Source organism: Phoenix dactylifera, unplaced genomic scaffold, assembly GCF_009389715.1.
Source record: "Phoenix dactylifera cultivar Barhee BC4 unplaced genomic scaffold, palm_55x_up_171113_PBpolish2nd_filt_p 000366F, whole genome shotgun sequence".
NCBI lineage: Eukaryota > Viridiplantae > Streptophyta > Magnoliopsida > Arecales > Arecaceae > Phoenix > Phoenix dactylifera.
The window spans coordinates 138,166-157,388 of NW_024067820.1; the positions used below are offsets into that span (position 1 = coordinate 138,166).

Below are 19,223 nucleotides of genomic sequence, written 5' to 3' on the forward strand. Positions count from 1 at the left end.
GTACCTCTTTTATGTAATATTTACTGGGTTATTCATGCAAGTTATCCATGCAAGATCCTTTGCAAAACCATCAGTAGGCTGGGATAAATAGTAAACTTAGTCACACACTAAGCAAGCAACGGCATGATGGTTCAAACCTAGAAGCTCCATCTATATGTAGATGGGAAACAACTAAGGATAGCCTAGTTTGCCTAAATTCCTCCTTTGCCTAGTAGTCTTAAAGTAATCCATAAAAAAAAAGAAAAAAAGAAAAACAGCTGCAGAGATTATTTTTTAAAGGGGATGCATTTCGATAGGGTGATTATACTATTCTCTCAGTGAAAGAATTGGAGAACAGGATTATCAGTGCGAATTGATCTGGCCTGCTGCATTACCAAGGATAGCGTGATTTGGCAAGTTTACAGGTCTCTAATTGGATAGCGAGTCCAATTAACCAAACTGCTCTATGTGATAGAAATAAATGAGAGAGAACAGAGGTTGCAATAGCACAAACTAAATTCTCAGATACTGGGTCTGACTATTATTATACTGAAATTGAAATTAGAATAGGTGAGAATTGGAATCGAAGTAGCCATATTATCTAACGCATTTGGTTTATGGTTGAAATTAAAATAATATTGGAATACCAAAAGAAAAAAAAAAAAAGTAGTGATTGAATTTTGAGAGATTTCGCTTTCTTTTTTTTTTCCGCCGGTAGAATCGGGATGCAAATGGAACATGCGCTAAATTTTTTAACAAGTTTTAAAAAAAAATTAATTTTAATACGGATATCCTCATAATTCTAGGGGAGATGGCTGAGGCTTTTCTAGTCTTCGATGTCACATCTTGGAGTCCCGCCAGGATATTTTGAGTACTTCTCTGGGATGGGATGAGGAAGTGTAAAATGGTAATCTGGTAGACCGCCGTCTTCAGCCTTTGAATTCAAGGAAATAAGCGATACATAATATTTATCGGTCTCGAGGAGACGCAAGAAGCATGGCATGTGAACTTCGTTTTTTCAGGTGAAAGCGAAACTTTTTTATTTTTTTTATGAATTTTGAGGCTTTCTCATCTCTTCCGTTGTCAGGTCTCTTTCTCAACTTTTCGGTTGTCATGTCTCTTTCTCAATCGATACGCTTTATTCCTCTTTATTTTACGCAGAGTCTAATTCAATCCGCAGGGTCTTTTCTACAGTGATGTCATGGATCCGAGGTGTGCCCCATCAACTCAGCGGTCATAAAATTTTGGATTATGCAAACAAACAAAGTCCCATAAGATGGGTGCCCCTATTGTATCAGTAGCTGAACTGGGGACTGCGCGAAAAGAATTGGTATATGCTATTGATGGCTTACGGATTGATAATTTAATCATAGGAGGAGATTTCAGAACTGTTATATAGTGGGGCAACGCATTGAGATACTAGCAAACTCTTGTTAATAGGCATTTTTGCACTCAAATTATACATTATTTTGACAAGCATATATGTAGAGAAGCAAATGGTGCTATACATTAGATAGCAAACTATATAGTTAGTCATAGTTGTGCACTTGTGCTATAAATTAGGAGTCGGCTTGAGATCTACCACTTTAATTTAAGAACTTTGTATCAAATGATGCTGGAAGTTTCCCGCGATTTAGCAGGTTGTACTCATGTTAGAGCTATATGAAATGAGTAACCGCATTTACCAAAAAAAAAAAAAAAATGATGCTGGAAGTTGTATATATACAAAAAATTTTGTAAAGCAGTTGATCTGTATATAGAAAAAAAAGATTGCTCTTGTGCGTGCGCACGCACGTGCGCACTCACACACACGTATACAAAGAGAGAGATGCCAATATATTAATTAATATGCATAATTCTTATCAGAGTGTTATGATTAGTCTCTCTTGATTTTTTATTATTAAGTGGACGTGATTATGCACTAGCGAATGCCTAGTCTCCATTGTTTCAAACATATACAAACATTTAATAGAAAATATATTTTGCTCAAAAAAATAATAAAGATATTGATACACTTCTAAAAGATTTAATAACTAATTTTTTTCTGCCAAATTATTTCAAAGATGAAAACTGACAGTACTTCAATATGCAAGGACTATTAATCTTAATTGAACTTCGGAAGCATAAAATTATACAAGAATCCAAGAGATTAGGCTTGTGCTTTTAACTTAAAACAGTATTTCTACTCATTATCGTTCCATTCTTTGCTAGTTTTCTGGTCATATAAAGAAACCAAGGATTGGTTTACTACATAAGAGGTAAACCAGTATTGATTGAAGCTTGGGCATTCTCATAATATCTAGTTAGTATTAGCATTTTTCAAATTCGAATATTGAAGGTTAGAGAAGTTGGAGAGCTTGTTGATCATCCTCATCCCTTGTTCTAAAAAATAGTAAAAATCTTCTTTTGTGAAAATATAATATTAGTCAGAACTTTAGATTCCATATTCAAAAATTTTCATCTACTCCAGTCTGGAGTCTGTTTAAGGTTTTCAAAGACACAGCTACAAAAGCAATTGGATAATTGTATCACTAGATTTGGATATTTAACATAGAGATAAAAAGCAAAAACATGGCCAAAGCGGTAATAGGTTGTAAAATCAAGTACATGTAATAAATGGAATAAAATTTACTTGTTATTAGTACAGTTTGTTAAATAAATTTTTTTAGTTTAGTAATAAATAAAAACATAATTATAACCCGACATAAGAATTAGTATAACTTTTTAAATAAAAATTTTCTTGTTCGACAATAAAATTTTCCATCAAATATTTATCTAAGAACCAAAAAAAAACGTTCTTCACAAGGCCCAAGGTCGGTGAGGACTGAGGAGCAACATCCACCGTACCACGGTCCAGGATGGTAGCCGCCATAATAGAATATAATTTTTCCACGAGCAGCGTGTGCATGTCTGTACTCACTACCTTTTTGCGGAAAGATCTTACTGGTCGATTTCACACTTGGCACAATCTATGGCTGAATTCTAGGCCCTCTTTGGGGAGCAATTGATAGCAGAGCTGCTGCTGCTGCTGCTGCTTTTTTTTTTTTTTTTTTTTTTTTTTTTTTTTTTTTTTTTTTTTTTTTTTTTTTTTTTTTTTTTTTTTTTCTGCTCAGATAGATTCTTCATACAGTACATATACGAATACATCCAATAAAATCAAAAAATACTAGCTCACAAAGTGTCTATGGCAATTTTCTCTCTTCTGACCAAAGGAAGTATCTTGAGTGGTAGACCATGTAGACAACCACTCAGTCGGCCACTCCGTTGGCTTATCTGAATACATGCTTGGCGTAGAAGGTCACTCCATCCCTCATCATCATCCCTATATCCCGGATCAAGAGGTGGTTCGTGCTCTCACTCCTCGCCCCTCCGAATCCACCCAATAATCGGAGTCGAATCGCCCTTCAGAATAATCAAACTGGCCTGTAGCACCAGCCGCGCATATCGAAGACCAGCCCAGGCAGCTCGCAACTCTGCCTCCGGAACTGACGTGTCAAATAACTGGCAACCACCCGTTGCCACTACTCTGGAGTGCGAGCCCTGTATAACAAAGCCAACACCGCCCCGCGTACCTCCATCCAGCGCCGACCTGTCGTGTTGACAGCAGAGCTTTTGAAAGTAAAATTTTTGGAAGTAGAGTTTTATAAAATAAAGCTTTTATAAAAAAAAACTGTTTGATGTTTGATAACTATATTTCTAAAGTGCTCTGTCAGTTTAATATGTGTCGGTAAACAAGAAAAAATATTTTTGGTATGACAAAATGACCATAAAAAATATTACATAATATCATATAACAAAGCATAATAAATATAATATATATCAATACATAAATATATGATATAGTATAATATAACTATAATATAATATAATATTATTACAATATAATAATATAATATTATATACTATAGCATAATAATTTAATATAATATTAATTTATTTAACATTATATTATGATATAATATAATATTATATTATATTATATTATATTTATAGTATAATATAATAATAAAAATATAAAATATTATAATTATTAGCGTAAATTAATTTTTCATAATATAATAAATTTTCTAGCTAAATGATAGAATTAATTAAATAATTATTAAAAGGATATTTTATGTAATTATTATATTTTATCATGGATATTTTGATAAAAAACAACTTTTCGACCGGATCTAAAAGTATTTTTTTAGAAAACTCTAAAATGTAGCTTCTTGTAAAAAACTATTTTTAACTTTTTTAAAAAACCTAAAATAATTTTTTACAATTTTTATTAAATATTTTTATTTTATTTAAAAATACTTTTAAAGAAGCAAGAAAAAATTTTTTTGCCTCCAAAACTTCTCCAAAATGGGCCTAAATCAGCAGCCGACCAGACGAGAAAAAAGAGACCAGTGCTGAGGTAATGTAATTTCTTCGTACCTTCTAAAAAGTTTCCTTTCTTAAAAAAGAAAAAAATATAAAAAAATAAAGTGACGGTGCCACCATCTTGCTTTTGACCCTAATTAGCGGCCGCGTGGCTTTTCAGACCAAAAATATTTACAAAGAGGCTAATAAGGTTACAGATTGAATGGTCTGGCCGGCGGCCGCGTCGAAAAAGAGTTGCTTAGAAATGTTATTTAATTTTTTTCTGTACTAAAATCATATAAATGATCGGTTTAGCAAAAGACAAAAAAAAAAAAAACCAAAGTGGCTCGTTTTTATTTATTTGTTTATCTCCATCTCCTTTCCCTTTCCTTTCATGCATTCCAAGGCACGCCTCCGGGCTAAGAAATAAACGAAAAGCAGAAGAGAGAGGGAGAAGGAAGGCAAGAGGGAGAAGAGAAGGCAAGAGGGAGATGAAAGTATTAGTAGCAGCAGGGGAAGGCAAGGAGTGTTGTTCTCCACCACATCGTGTTGCTATTCTTATAGTCTTCTCCGGACTGTTATTTTTTGAGCTGCTTTCATGGCTTCGGCTGCAGAGCCCAGCAACTGGCCCAAGAAGAAGGTTTTTTTTCCCCTCCTTTGCTAATTTTGTTGTTATTTTTTTTTCCTTTTTCCTTCTTCGAACACACTGCGCTTACTCATCTACATTTCTGGTTCTCTGTTTATTTCTTCTTCTTTTTTTCAATTCCTATCATTGAAATAACTGCAGTTTATAAATATACAAATTTTGATCCTAATCGCAACTGATAAATTCCTACCTTCTCTGACTTAGGTCTAAGGATAAAGTAAGAGTAATGGATCTATGCTTTTCCCAAAAATAAATAAATTGTGTTAGCGAATAAGGAAAAACCCAACTGCCATCTCCTCAATTCGGAGGATTTTTTTCTTAATTTCTGCCGTATCGAGAAAAAAGAAAAAATAATCTGGAATGTTTTTTGAAGATTAGATCGATGAATTGTTTTAAAGGAACCAAAAGAAAATTGGCTTACGAAGACTCTAATTCCATTATTTTTTTTTATTTTTCCCAAACCAAGGAATCCATGCCGCAACAAAATAAAACGGAATAGGAAGAGTTATTCGGCAATCTATTTGTGTTTTTATTTTGACGAAAAAATAACTTATAGGTTGAGGATGTTTTTCTCTGAAATGGGGGACTGGAATGAAAGAGGGCCTTATTTCAGGATAGCTATTCTGTGAATAAAATAGGTTTAGCTAGAATAGAGTTCCTCCTTTCTTCATACTTTTTTGAATAAGGCCTATTGCTGTTTTATTCCTGAAAACTGAACTCTTTGGCAAGAGTTTGGCAACTATTGTCAGCTGGAATAGATTCTCTAAACTTTCTAACAAATAACAGTGGATTTGCCCAATGCTATTGAATGGAAGCTGGAAACGTACGTGTGGCATGGGTTGATAGTGGTCCAATTACAGTTCCCATGCTGGGGTACCTTCTACAGCTTTAATCACTACCAGGATCCTACCCCTTTTGACCTAGCAGAAAACATCACATCTTTATTTTTATCAAATACAGTTGAGTCATTTTTATTAAATATCTTTGTTTGTTCTTCTCATCTGCAATAATATATATTTCTGTAATGATCATAATGCACACATCTATGTTTGGTTCACGGCATTTTTTTTTGAAAGCAGTACTAGTGTATAACAGAAATGAGCATAGAAAAGTTATCTAGTAGATGCTGACCCTTCTTTTCGTTTTTTAACAAGCTGCTAAACTGAGGGACATGAGTTGTGGACCAAACAGTACATTGGATGGAGTATCATGTCTCCATGAACCACATCTGACATGAACCATGGGGCATTAACGCAATTCATGGACTTGCTGGAACTAATCCATGGTCTTATCAGCCGGTTGTGTTTAGTTGGCAGATTCTCGAGAAACTGTGAGAAGTCAATGAACTAAACTTTTCCTCTAAGAAAAGGAAAAAAGAATAAATTTCTTTTTCTAAAATTTTGTGTTACTAAAGCAAACTTTTCGTTCAAACATAGGGCTAACACAATATTACCATCCTTACTTGTAAATTGGGCTGTAGCCTAGTAGTTGCACTTCTCCATTTGGAGAAGGATGTGTGTTTGGTCTTGAGAGATGTTTTCTCTAGTAGTAGTTGCAGGTAATTCTTGCATCATCTTTTTGAAATGTTTGGCGGAAGATACTCACTGTTTTTTTTTTTTTTTTTGGTAGTAAGTCCATAGCAAGTGAAAGGAAAAAGTAAAAGGGAAAAAAAAGACAAGGTTACTCCATGTGCAGTTTGAGTACCATGTGGTAGCAAAATTAGGCTTGTGGTATCAAAAAAAAAAAAGAAGTAGAATTAGGATATGCATGATTTCATTGTACACATTTTGATTTGCTATGTACACTAGAAAGAGCTGATGCATGAATGATAATTGATGGACCACAGTTAAAGCATTAAAGTTGATTGCCTCCAAATTGAGAAAGGAGTGGGAGTTCTCGGTGGATCCTTGTAGCGGGAATGCGGGGTGGGTGGAACCCACAAGCTCCTGTGAGATTGCCAACAATGTCACTTGCGATTGCAATGCCACCTCCAATGTCTGTCATGTGACTAGCATGTATGCCTCATGCTCGCAAATACCTCATCTTTACTACTTTTTATTGAACTCTCTATTTAAAAGAATTCTTACAAAGAAACAGAGAAAGAAATCTCAGGACTTAGTTTTTTTTTATTGCAAAGAAACTGTGCAGTTTTATTGCACAGAAACTGTGCTTCTTCTAAAAGTGTAGAGTTTAAATAAAAAATGTTATGTATTCCTAAAACAGATGTAAATTTCTTATTTACCCTCGAAAAGCTTAAATTGCATCTATCCCCCAAAAAATCTAGAACTTGAACTACTATTTCAAAATCTAAAAATTCCATTCACACCCCAACAATAAGATTACATCATTCACAACTAGGATGTATGCCTCATGCTTGCAAATACCTCATCTTTACTACCTTTTATTGAACTCTCTATTTAAAAGAATTCTTACAAAGAAACAGAGAGAGAAATCTCAGGACTTAGTTTTATTGCAAAGAAACTGTGCAGTTTTATTGCACAGAAACTGTGCTTCTTCTAAAAGTGTAGAGCTTAAATAAAAAATGTTATGTATTCCTAAAAACGATGTAAATTTCTTATTTACGCTTGAAAAGCTTAAATTGCAGCTATTCCCCAAAAAATCTGCAACTTGAACTACTATTTCAAAATCTAAAAATTCTATTCACACCCCAACAATAACATTACATCATTCACATTAGAAGTAATGTTACTATATTACTTTATCATTTTATCTCTCCAAAGTTTTGTACATGTACTCTTGAAAATTGCTTAATTATTTATGCTAAAAAAGCAAGAAAAACATACCAAATTTTAATTAAAAAAATCAAATTCAAAAACACTAATTTATTGAGGCTAAAGTAGTCAACTGAGAGGCCAAGTTAACTTTTAGTCTAGCCAAATTATAATTAGAATGACAAATGAAAGCAAGATGGTTGTCAGGATATACACACAAATGTTGTAGTTTTGAAGGAGCATAGCTGTACAGTCTACTTTTCATAAGGATAATACATGAATAAAAGAAATTTGCGAGGGTGTCTATCTGCAAAAATTTGAAAAAAATATAACAAAAAAGGGCTTTTAGATTTTTGTCCGAAAGCTTTCCAACTGCCGCTATTTTTTCTAGTTTCTATTACATGCTTGTACCTTCTGGGATTGCAGCTTGCTCAAGGGTCAGAACCTAACCGGAGTTCTCCCCGAGGAATTTGCTCAGCTTACCTACTTAAGTGTGCTGTAAGTCTCACCCCCCCCCCCCCCCCCCCCCCAACCAAAAAAGAAAAAGAAAAAGAAAAAGAAAATTGTGAGATGTATAGGAGGTGATAAGACAGCAAATTCATGCTACTGTTTTGGCTATGTAACAGAGATCTTACGTGGAACTATCTCAATGGATCCATTCCTGCCACCTGGGCTTCTCTTCCTCTCACACAGCTGTAATTTATCTCTTCCCCTTGCTTCCTCATTTTTCTCCAAAACTCTTTAGTGAAAAATAAAGAAGAAAATAATGTAAATGAGATAATGGTAGATTACTTCATTTTGCAGGTCTCTCCTAGGAAATCGGATCTCCGGGAGCATCCCAAAGGAGCTTGGAAGCATCATCTCCCTTCAGTCCCTGTACTTCTCCCTGCCTCCACCATAATTTTTTTTATTTAGCTCTTCTATCTTTCTCTCTCTCTCTAAATTATTTTAGAACAGGGTGTTGGAAAATAACCAGCTGCAAGGCTCAATTCCTGCGGCTCTTGGTAACCTGATCAACTTAAATCGCTTGTAAGACTTTTTTTGGGTCACACAAGATATATTTATTTGTCCATTGCCTTTTTTCTTTATTGGATTTTTCATTATTCTAAATTGCAGTAATACTTTTCCTTCCAGCCTTGTTTCAGCAAATAACTTGACTGGGGAGTTGCCAGATTCACTTGGCAATCTTAAGAATCTGACAGACTTGTACGTCACAAATTTCTTCCCTCTGCCCAGTTAGGAAGTGAGCTCAATGTTCTTATTGACAATTTTTAAATAGCTATAATGGTCATATTTCACCATGGCAACAATATTCTACAAATTATTGAAGAACATTGAATTATTCTCAAATTTTTAGGCAAGCAAATGATACCCTATGTTCTTGCTGGTCCTGTTGTGTTTACCACTGTTCAGTATTTTTGCCTCCCCTTACATGATTCTATATGAACAAAAATACAAATATTTCAACAATCCTTATTGTTTCATATTTCTAAGTTTCAAATTTTGTGATCCAAGCTCCTCCCAAGTTTTTAGCAAACTTTTGCATTTTTTCCTTTTTCTTTTGGTACATCTTTTCGCCTTTTCTGAATTCCAAGTGTAACCAAATTGTTCCCAAATATCATGACTATGGTTATCACTAGAATGTACTTGCATGAACCATGGGTCTTTCATCAGCTCGTTCATTTGAAATGTTACCTAGAATTAAAAATTTGAGTAGATGCTAAAATTTTTCAACTCTATACAGTAGAATAGATGGGAACCCAATATCTGGGAAAATTCCTAGCTTCCTCGGGAACTGGACTAAGCTCCAAAGGATGTGAGTGCTACCACTACTCTTCCATGTCTCTTGCTGATATTGTTGCAGTACGAGCCTGGAGATCAATAAATTGACCTGTAAACTATTTGTTTGTAGAGACATGCAGGGAACATCCATGGAGGGGCCTTTTCCTCCAACTTTCTCGACATTGGAATCCTTAACTCAGCTGTAAGTTCTCTTTTTACTTGTTCACTCCATTCATACCTGCTAGTCCAGTGGTTTCCAATCAAGTTCATAATGTGGCTGGGACTACAGGAGAGTTTCTGACTTAAAGGGGGGGGATGGGAAGTTCCCTCCGCTGCAAAACATGAAAAACATGGAAAGACTGTAAGTGTGATGAAGTAAAGTTCCTTAAGGAAGCAATAGCATATGGATGCAGTCCATTGCTTTTTTTATTTGAGTACATACCAACTGCGGGTCTTGGTCTTATACAGGGTGTTGAGAAACTTGTCAATATCTGGTGAACTTCCTGATTTTATTGGGGAAATGACCAATCTTAAAAGCTTGTAAGTTTACCCAGAACTTCTCTTAGTGACCTGTAGCTTTATCAGTTGTTTGCATTAAAATCAGTACTTTGTTTGATTCAAACAATTGGCTAGTGTGAAATTTAACCATACAAATAACTAACATGGCTGCAAAACATTCCTAATATACATTATAATTTTCTTGCAGAGATCTTAGCTTTAACAATCTGACAGGTCCAATTCCAAGCAGCTTTGATGGACTGATGAATTCAATAAATTATATGTAAGCAAATAAGAAAAATATACATATATTCTTCTTGTTGACAGTTGCTTCATGTACTAAGTTTTAGTCTAACTTTTATCCCTTATTTTTTTATGTTTTTGATGGTTTCTTTCATACCCAATTGACTTTTCTCATTTAGGTACCTTACTAATAACATGCTAAATGGAACAATACCTAACTGGATCTTGAGCAGCCATCGAAGTTTGTATGTCATACTTGGATCATTTTAAGCTGCACATTGTTTGGTTATGACAAGTTGTTCATCAGTAAAAAATTCAGATTCATCATCTTATGAGATTCAAATTTGCAGGGATATTTCTTACAACTCCTTTACGGGATCCTTGGCTCCATCTAGTTGTCAAGAAGGAAATTTGTAAGGATTCTTAACTTCAATGCTCCCTCTTGGTCAATTGGTTCTAGTCAGCGATTTGTTTATTCCATTTCTTTGAGTACTTATTTCCTTTCTATAGGAACATGGTTTCTAGCTATTCATCAACAGAAAGTAATTCGTAAGCTTCATATATCTCATTGTTTCTTCTTTAATATTAGCTGCAAAACTATGCCTTGGTAATTTTCTGCTAATATTTTTTTCTTTTCTGTAGGATAGCACGATGTTTAAGAAGAAACCTCCCATGTCTTGAGAAAGCTAGAAGTGAGTATAGTGACTTGCTAAAGTGTTTCTTCTTTATAAGTGTTTTGAGATTTTATTTCTTATCACTAAGATATGTCATCATATAAATAAAAATATCTGAACAAAATATTATTCGTGATTGACTATTTTCAACTTTGCAATCATTGTAGACAACAACTTGTTCATAAATTGTGGTGGTAGAAAGGTGATATTTGATGATCATGAATATGAAGATGATCCATCACAAATGGGCCCATCAAGATTTGCAATTGCTAATAGTAACAAATGGGCATATAGCAGTACAGGAGATTTCGTGGGAAATGACAGAGCAAGATATGTTGCTACTAATGTATCAGTACTGAACATAACTGATCCAGAATTGTACATGACTGCTCGTCTAAATCCTCTCTCCCTCAGATACTATGGCCTCTGCTTACAGAAAGGAAATTATACAGTCAATCTTCACTTTGCTGAAATAATGTTTACTGATGATCAGACATACTTCAGTGTTGGAAAGCGCATATTTGATGTGTCAATACAGGTTATTGTTTTTGCATTCACATTATTGTGTTCTTTCATTTTGTTTCTTTTACTATTTTCAGAATTACATTCATAAAATTCTTCATATTATACGTATGTACAAAGTACGTACATATGATAAATCTATTCCTTTTATTGATATGTGAACCAATATCAAGATGTGTATTTCTGTTATGCTGATGTTAAGATATGAGCCAAAGCTATTCCTTTTATTTTTCAACTTTTTCATTAGAACTGTTTTAAGGCACCTATTGTTTACTAATAATCAGGGCATAGCAATAATAATTCTTATATGAAAATCTGTTAATTTGCACAGGGCCAAAAGGTTTTGCAAGACTTTAATATTGCAAAGGAAGCAAATGGCACTGGTAGGCCAATCATTAAGTCTTTTACTGCTACAGTAGATGGTACTCTGGAAATTCACTTTCAATGGGCCGGCAAGGGGACAAACTCCATTCCAGAAAGAGGTGTATATGGCCCGCTTATATCAGCCATATCAGTTACACCAAGTAAACCTTTAAAACACTATTTGCTTTTTTCCTTTTGGATTACTCGTGCAAGAATGATGTTTAGCCATTTCTTTCTTGCAGACTTTCTTACAGACTCCAAGCCTGATATTCAAGAAAGCAAGCTATCTATTGGAGCCATCTTTGGCATTCTAGCAGCTTCTTGTGTCACAATTGTGCTAATTATATTCATGCTATGGCTTTTCTTTAAAAGGAAAAATGCTGAGAAGGACGGTGAGATAATTAAAGCTCATTTTAGTTAATTGTTTGTTAAAGTCTGCTTTAGAAATAATGGCAGCCCTATTATTTTCTGACTTTATGCTTTCAAAAAAGCTACTACAAAACTACTTGTTGGCATCAGATTTGTATTGTGATTTGCTTCCTGGATGCTTATTAAAATAGTTTGGTTTTCAACCATTTGAAAAGGTAGACGACTGAAGCAGGGTTGATCAGTTCCTGCCAATTGATACACTTCATCTTAACTGTTTTAGATAACTATTCACCCTATTCAAATGCACTTTATGAGGGTTCCTAAGAATTTCACTTAGCAGATGATCTCTGATGGTAACACTAGATAATTTTTGAGATTGGAATCCAAAGAACTAAAATATGAGTTCAATAAACTGATAAGCAATAAATTGAGTTTTTTGTATGACCTACATTTTTTGTCGATTTGATGATAAATTATCTGCTAGAAGCACAGTATTGATGGTCATCTTTTCTTTTCCTTTATTATTAATAAATTTGAGTCGGCCATTGTGTTTGTGTGGAACGTTGTGGCCATGCATTATAAATTCCTAATCAAATTTAGTAATTTAAAATAGAAAATTCTATTCTTGCAGGACTTCGAGGTTTAGAGTTGCAAACTAGTTATTTCAGCTTGAAACAGATTAAAGCTGCCACCAAGAACTTTGATCCTGCGAATAAGATAGGTGAAGGTGGCTTTGGTCCAGTTTATAAGGTATGTGTAAGCATTTATAAATTGCAATTATAGTATTCCCTCTTAGGTATATTTCTTTTTTATTTTTTATTTTTCTCACTTTAGATATTTTTATGTATGTAAAATTCTATCTTTTCTCTTGATAGAGTTTTGATCCTAAAATGCTACTATTATGTCACAGGGTGTGCTACCAAATGGTCTTGTAATTGCGATAAAACAGCTATCCTCCAAGTCTAAACAAGGAAACCGTGAATTTATTAATGAGATAGGCATGATATCAGCTTTGCAGCACCCAAATCTGGTCAAGCTTTATGGGTGTTGTATTGAAGGAAGTCAATTACTGCTAATATATGAATACATGGAAAATAATAGTCTCGCCCGTGCTCTATTTGGTTAGTGCTTAGTGCTTTTTTATCCGATTAAATATCTTTTTCCAAGTTATGCATTTAATGTTATTTGTCATTTAAGTTCTCTGTCTTGACCAATTAATTTTTCCACAAAAATTGACAATAATTTGGATATTAGCAGGTCGTGAAGGATGCCAATTGAAATTAGACTGGCAAATAAGGCGTAAGATTTGCCTCGAGGTAGCAAGAGGTTTGACATATCTTCATGAGGAATCAAGGTTGAAGGTTGTTCACCGAGACATCAAGGCAACAAATATTCTACTAGACAAAGATCTCAATGCAAAAATATCTGACTTTGGTCTGGCAAAACTTAATGAAGAAGAGAACACCCATATCAGCACCCGTATTGCTGGAACTATGTAAGTAGATAATTATTTCTTCAAGGAAGTAAAATTATTCCTTTTACAATTTGACTGACAAAGAGTTTGCTAAAATATTATGTAGCTTAATAGATTCATGAAGGTTTATATTGAGCATAATATTAACTTGGAAAGAGTGAAATGTAGCAGTTAATATTTCATGCTAATTACATCTGTGTTAGTTATCTCAAGAGTAAATGATTCTATTTATGTTGGAAGCTAATCTAGCTTTTCTGATCATGCACCTCTGTCTATAGCTCTTAAACATCAAATAATTGAATTTATTAAAATGTTACTATCACACGTTTGTCTGTATCTATGTGTCATACACACAAATACATACACATACATATACATACGTTTATATGTATGTAGTCACCTCCAATAAATAGAAATATAATTCTTGAAGTAGTCACTGTCTCTAATAATAAAAAAAAAATAGATGAAAGAGCATAATGATGTGAATATAAAAGAATTAACTTGTATTGAGTCACCAAATATGCGCTTTCCAACACTGAAGTATGTCTAGTTGTTTGTATACATTATTTCAGCAAACTGAAGATTGACTGTGTAATTTCATTTCTGTAAGGAGAGGCCCATAGTATTTGAGGGGAAGAGGATTTAGATGATGACGCAGCTAGAAAGGAAGAAGGGGTGATTTGATTCAATGGACTTACACCTCGAAGATTAACTTCACAAATAGAAGTAAACTGGATTCCCTTCGCTTGATGAAGTTCTCTCAAAAAAAAAAAATATTAATATGTTCAAAGACTACTCCATAAACGCATATAGGCCATGATCCCCTTACTTTAATTTGGGCATTAAACCCGATACAAAATCATACTCGAAATAGGACTCAGCAATAAAGAAACATGCCAGAGTTATTTTACTACAACTTTGGAAATATGGTAAAATTTGACATTGTCCCTAATAGAAAATATATAAGAAAATCCAATGAAAACCTTTAAATCCGCTGGCTAAAATTCAAATATTTGTTTGTTGAAGTGTTCACCCGCGAATCTGCTGGCTCCTATGATGCTTGGCATAGTCTAGCTAGTCATAGTACCTGTTAGCTACATCCTGTGTTGCATCAGACGAACAATCATATAAAATTCCAGATTAGTCATGTTCAGTACTGGTGCATCGGTAGTTTGCTTTGTTTTTTCCTACAAAGTCTCTTGTACTGCTATATGCCCATTCTCCACAATTAGCAACTGATGGATCTTGAAGGACCCAACTGTGATGTATCATCTTCATATTCATCATCACCATCAATTGCCACCTTGCTATCACCCCAGCTTATGAACATATTGTAGTCTATAATGATTGCAAAACTCAAAAATAGTCAATGATGAATATGATTTTCTTCAGATATGTGGACATATATTTTTTCTTTTTTATTGAATATGCTGACACATCTTAGTTATAAGAAACAGAACTTCAAAGTCTTGCAAAGAAGAAACACTTAAGCTAGACATTCTACTCACCTCTAGCTTTCCAAGGAGGTTCCTTCTTAAATATGTCATTATCCTATAAAAAAGAAAAAAATTGCAGATTAAAATTACTGAGGCATAGTTTTGAAGCTATGTAAAGAAGAAACAATGAGATCTAGAAGTTTATGAATTGCTTTCTGTTGATGAATAAATAAAGAGAAGATTCTATGAGCAAGTGAAAGAGAACTATCAAGGGAATAAGCAAATCAGCAACTAAAACCATTTAACCAAGAGGGAGTGTCAAATTTGAGAATACTTATACTTCCTTCTTGACAACTAGATGGTGCCAAGGATGCCATAAAAGAGTTACGAGAAATTTCCCTGCACTTTTGAATCTTTTAAGATGATGTCCACACATAGCACACATTCAGTACTTCACGTTGCATGGTGATGTTTTTTTTTTCAATCATGCAGGGGGTATATGGCTCCTGAATATGCCTTGAGGGGTTACTTAACGGACAAAGCAGATGTTTACAGCTTTGGAGTAGTCATGTTGGAGGTTATTAGTGGAATGAGCAACACAAATTATAGGCCTGAGGAGGATTGTGTTTATCTTATTGATTGGGTAAGCATTATTTTATATTGTTCAAGAATTTTTGTTCGCGTACTGATTAAGTGAAAAGCGAGTCTAGAAGCTTTTTTGTGGTAACCAACCAAAAATGTCAATGTATAACTTTGAGTTGATCTCTATAGCAGACCGTAACAGCTTTGAATGAGTTAATGAAAATTCATCAATTTATTAACCACCATAAATGCATCCTTCTAAATGGTCATTTCCAACATCCAAGAAACATGACGAAGCCACTTGCTCTGAAATCATTCAAGGGTTTTTAATTTCTAGATCTATTGACCTACTTTTCCCCCATCCATCTTGTTATTATTAACCACAAATAACTCTTCTTATCCTTATTGTAATGACGTTCCACTCAACCCAATGCAACATAGCTATGTTTATTCTTTTTTTTTTTCTGAGCAGTTAAACCTCATAAACAAGTCAACATAGCCATGATATTTGTGAATAGGGCTGGCCTTTTGTGTTCAAGCAGAACTTCCAAAGCATTCACTCTGGAGCATCATATATATTATTCAACAAAAGAAACTCATGAATAAGAAATATTAAGCAGTGACAAAAATTGATTCGAACTGAAATCCTAACCCCACCTGACAACGTCTGGACTGAGTATGAGTTAAGAGCTTATCAGTTTGTATTAGGTTCAGGTCAACATTTTTTGACCCAGATGTTGACTAGACTCAAGTCATGAGTCAAAGCTTTGACTAGACTCAGTCATGAGTTTAGAGTTCTATTTCGGCCGAGTTGGGTTGGCTTGGGCCATGATCATGGTGTAAGGTTATCTAAGAGTTGTTGGTCTTTCTTATACTAATTTACCTCAGAATCGAGTTACTGAAAGTCAAGCTGGGAATGGTTTGAGTCAGTTGTGGTTTTGCCAAGCAGAGTAGACTAAGTTAACTGTCAGTAGGTATTATATAGGTCAAGCAGTGGGGATCATGGGTCTAGAGTCTTTGACCTGATGTCATGTTGAGTCCTGTACAAGTCTAGGATGCCTATCTTATAATTCTAAGATGTGCAACCCAACCAAACAAAATACAACCTTCATATAGTATTGCCGATACAAGCTTACCCATTTCCCTTTTGAATAGGATCTGCCTGGAAGTGGTCTTTATGCTAGGAACCTTGTTTCTCAAGGGAGCACCGCTCTGTCATTTTACTAAATAGAATTCTAGTGTAAAACCAAAACAAGAAATAAAATTTTGGCTTGTACAAACATGTAAAATATTGTGTTTTCCGCTGGGCCAGGTATAGCTTTTCTAATTCTCAACATAGCTAGAGAACTGCGTATTCATAATTCTTGTGTTTTTCACTAAGGTTTAAGCTAGTAAATGAGAGTAAATGAGACATAAGTTTATATAATTATAGTCATTCTTTAATTTCCTGGTGAGATATTGCATCCCCTCTAATTCTCTAATAGTCTCCAATACTCAACGAAGTTCGATTTGTGCAACATTTCCTTCTCAATATATTGATATTTGCTCTTCTTTGTGAGATGTCAATATACTTGTTTCCTTTACATGGTCTGCAGGCCTATGTTTTACAAGAGCGGGGAACTCTGCTTGAACTTGTTGACCCGAGCCTTGGTTCAAATTACTCAAAGGAAGAGGCACTGCAGATGTTGAATTTGGCTCTTATATGCACCAACCCATATCCAACTCTCAGGCCCTCGATGTCCACCGTCGTGAGCATGCTCAATGGAAAAACACCGTTACGGCTCCCATCAGTGAAGCGATCAGTCTCCAAGAGCGAGGATTCTAGATTCAAGTCCTTAGAGAGAATGTCTGACAAGATCCAAATGCGGAATGTTTCAACAGAAGGGCTGCGGGTTTATACCTCAGTTAACATTGACCAAAGCAGTAAAGAAGAAAGCAGTTTAAATTCCTCATCAAGCAACATTTCTCATCAAGCAGTCTAATTAGCTTTGGCTGCCTGGTCGTGAGGCTATGAAAGATTCAGATGAGATCTAAACTTTTAACCTGCCATTTTGACTGTGCAAGCTCGTCCAAGCTGATAAATTTGTTTGTTTATGTTGATATAGGAATTAGTGGAGCTTAGTCCCTCTCTCTTACCAAAAGGGAAAAGGGAAAAGGGAAAAGGGATTGCAGAGAGTAGTTTACAGTACTTGTTTGGAAAAGGGATTCCAAATTTTTGAATTATCCATTGGAATACTAATTATATAAGTTGAATAATAAGTTTGAATCATAAGATAGGAGATCCGGGAAAGTGTCATTTCAAATTTCTGTAGTAGGATCTCTAAAATTTGTCAAGAGTGTTTATATAAGAATATGGATCTCTTCTCCTAATTGGAGGGCCCCCCTCCTGCTCTTTTAACAGCAAATGAAGCATTACAACCTATTGGTTCCAATGCCCATGGAATCAAATTCAATCTCAACTCGGCAAGGGCTGTGTAGATTACTTGCGAACACCTACTGCTGGTTCGCTCAATCTTAAAATTGGGCGATGTGGACTCGAGCTTGCTCCCACAAGAGTAATTTGAGTCTAATGACATTTGAAAAAAAAAATTAGATAGTGTCGCGGAGTTTAGATGTGCTAAAAAAATCAAGTTTACGTCGGCCAAAGGCCAATTTTGTTATGGAGGATTTTGCATGCACTCAAACTTGTAATTCTCCACAGAGTTCAGATGCCAATTTACAAAAGGGACTCTGCTGCGGTTACTGAAACAAATAGGGCGAGAGTCGCGCGATTGAGCGCCACTAGCTACACAATATTTTTATTTATTATGGCCAGAACAGCCACAATTGCATTTTCACATGATAAGCACTGAGACATCAGCATCCAAAATATTTAGCATAGTTATAATATTCTCCAAATTATTGTAAAATTTTTATAATTATTTTTATTTTCTTAACTGAATAATTTTTCTGAATAATTCTCAAAAAACGAGTTGATTCAGAATCTCAGATCTATTCAATTATTCTTGAATTTTAGATAAATTTTATGATTTATTCATGAATTATTAATAACTATATAAAAAGTTTTATTGTTACAAATTAATAATGCTATATATTGTTGTTAGCAATAGTGTATGTCTTGGCACAATAATAAAATTGCTCTATTGTAATCTAAGTGCCGCATCTGCTTGTAGGGATAAATTTGTGTATATTGGATGCTTGAGAACCGCTCTGAGTCATAACACCCAGCTGATTTATTCCTAAACACTGAACTTATGACCATGCTGAGAGAAACTAGTAAAAATCATTTTGTAATGACAATTAATTATAAATAACAATATTAAGAATACTAAAAAATAAGAGAGAAAATTAATATTACCTTATGTAATGCATTATGTTAAATAATAGTACTAGTCAATTATCTTACATGGAAGGAATTAAGTGCCATCAAGCTCACATTGTTTCAGTCAGGTTGCTCTGTTGGGCTCGTTATTCAGATTTACTCAACCCCGAATCGAGGTTGTCAATGATCCCTGAAGGAGTTGCCTGAAACAATAATAACAGCTGCTATTTAAATCATTCGTACCCAGATGTCGAACA

General features: G+C 34.5%; 1 protein-coding gene across 1 annotated transcript; it reads left to right on the forward strand.

Moving 5' to 3' along the window:
• Positions 1–2,550: 2,550 nt before the first annotated feature.
• Positions 2,551–17,927, forward strand: LOC120105768 (probable LRR receptor-like serine/threonine-protein kinase At1g53440). Its single transcript, XM_039118500.1, has 25 exons — positions 2,551–2,562; positions 4,888–4,963; positions 6,816–6,984; positions 8,128–8,199; positions 8,328–8,396; positions 8,506–8,577; positions 8,659–8,730; positions 8,836–8,907; positions 9,446–9,517; positions 9,614–9,685; positions 9,773–9,844; positions 9,952–10,023; positions 10,190–10,264; positions 10,404–10,469; positions 10,575–10,637; positions 10,735–10,773; positions 10,867–10,916; positions 11,066–11,436; positions 11,752–11,944; positions 12,026–12,175; positions 12,784–12,902; positions 13,063–13,273; positions 13,410–13,647; positions 15,555–15,705; positions 17,240–17,927. The coding sequence occupies exons 1-25, from the start codon at positions 2,551–2,553 to the stop codon at positions 17,624–17,626; spliced, it is 3,015 nt and encodes a 1,004-aa protein (XP_038974428.1). The 3' UTR covers positions 17,627–17,927.
• Positions 17,928–19,223: the final 1,296 nt, after the last annotated feature.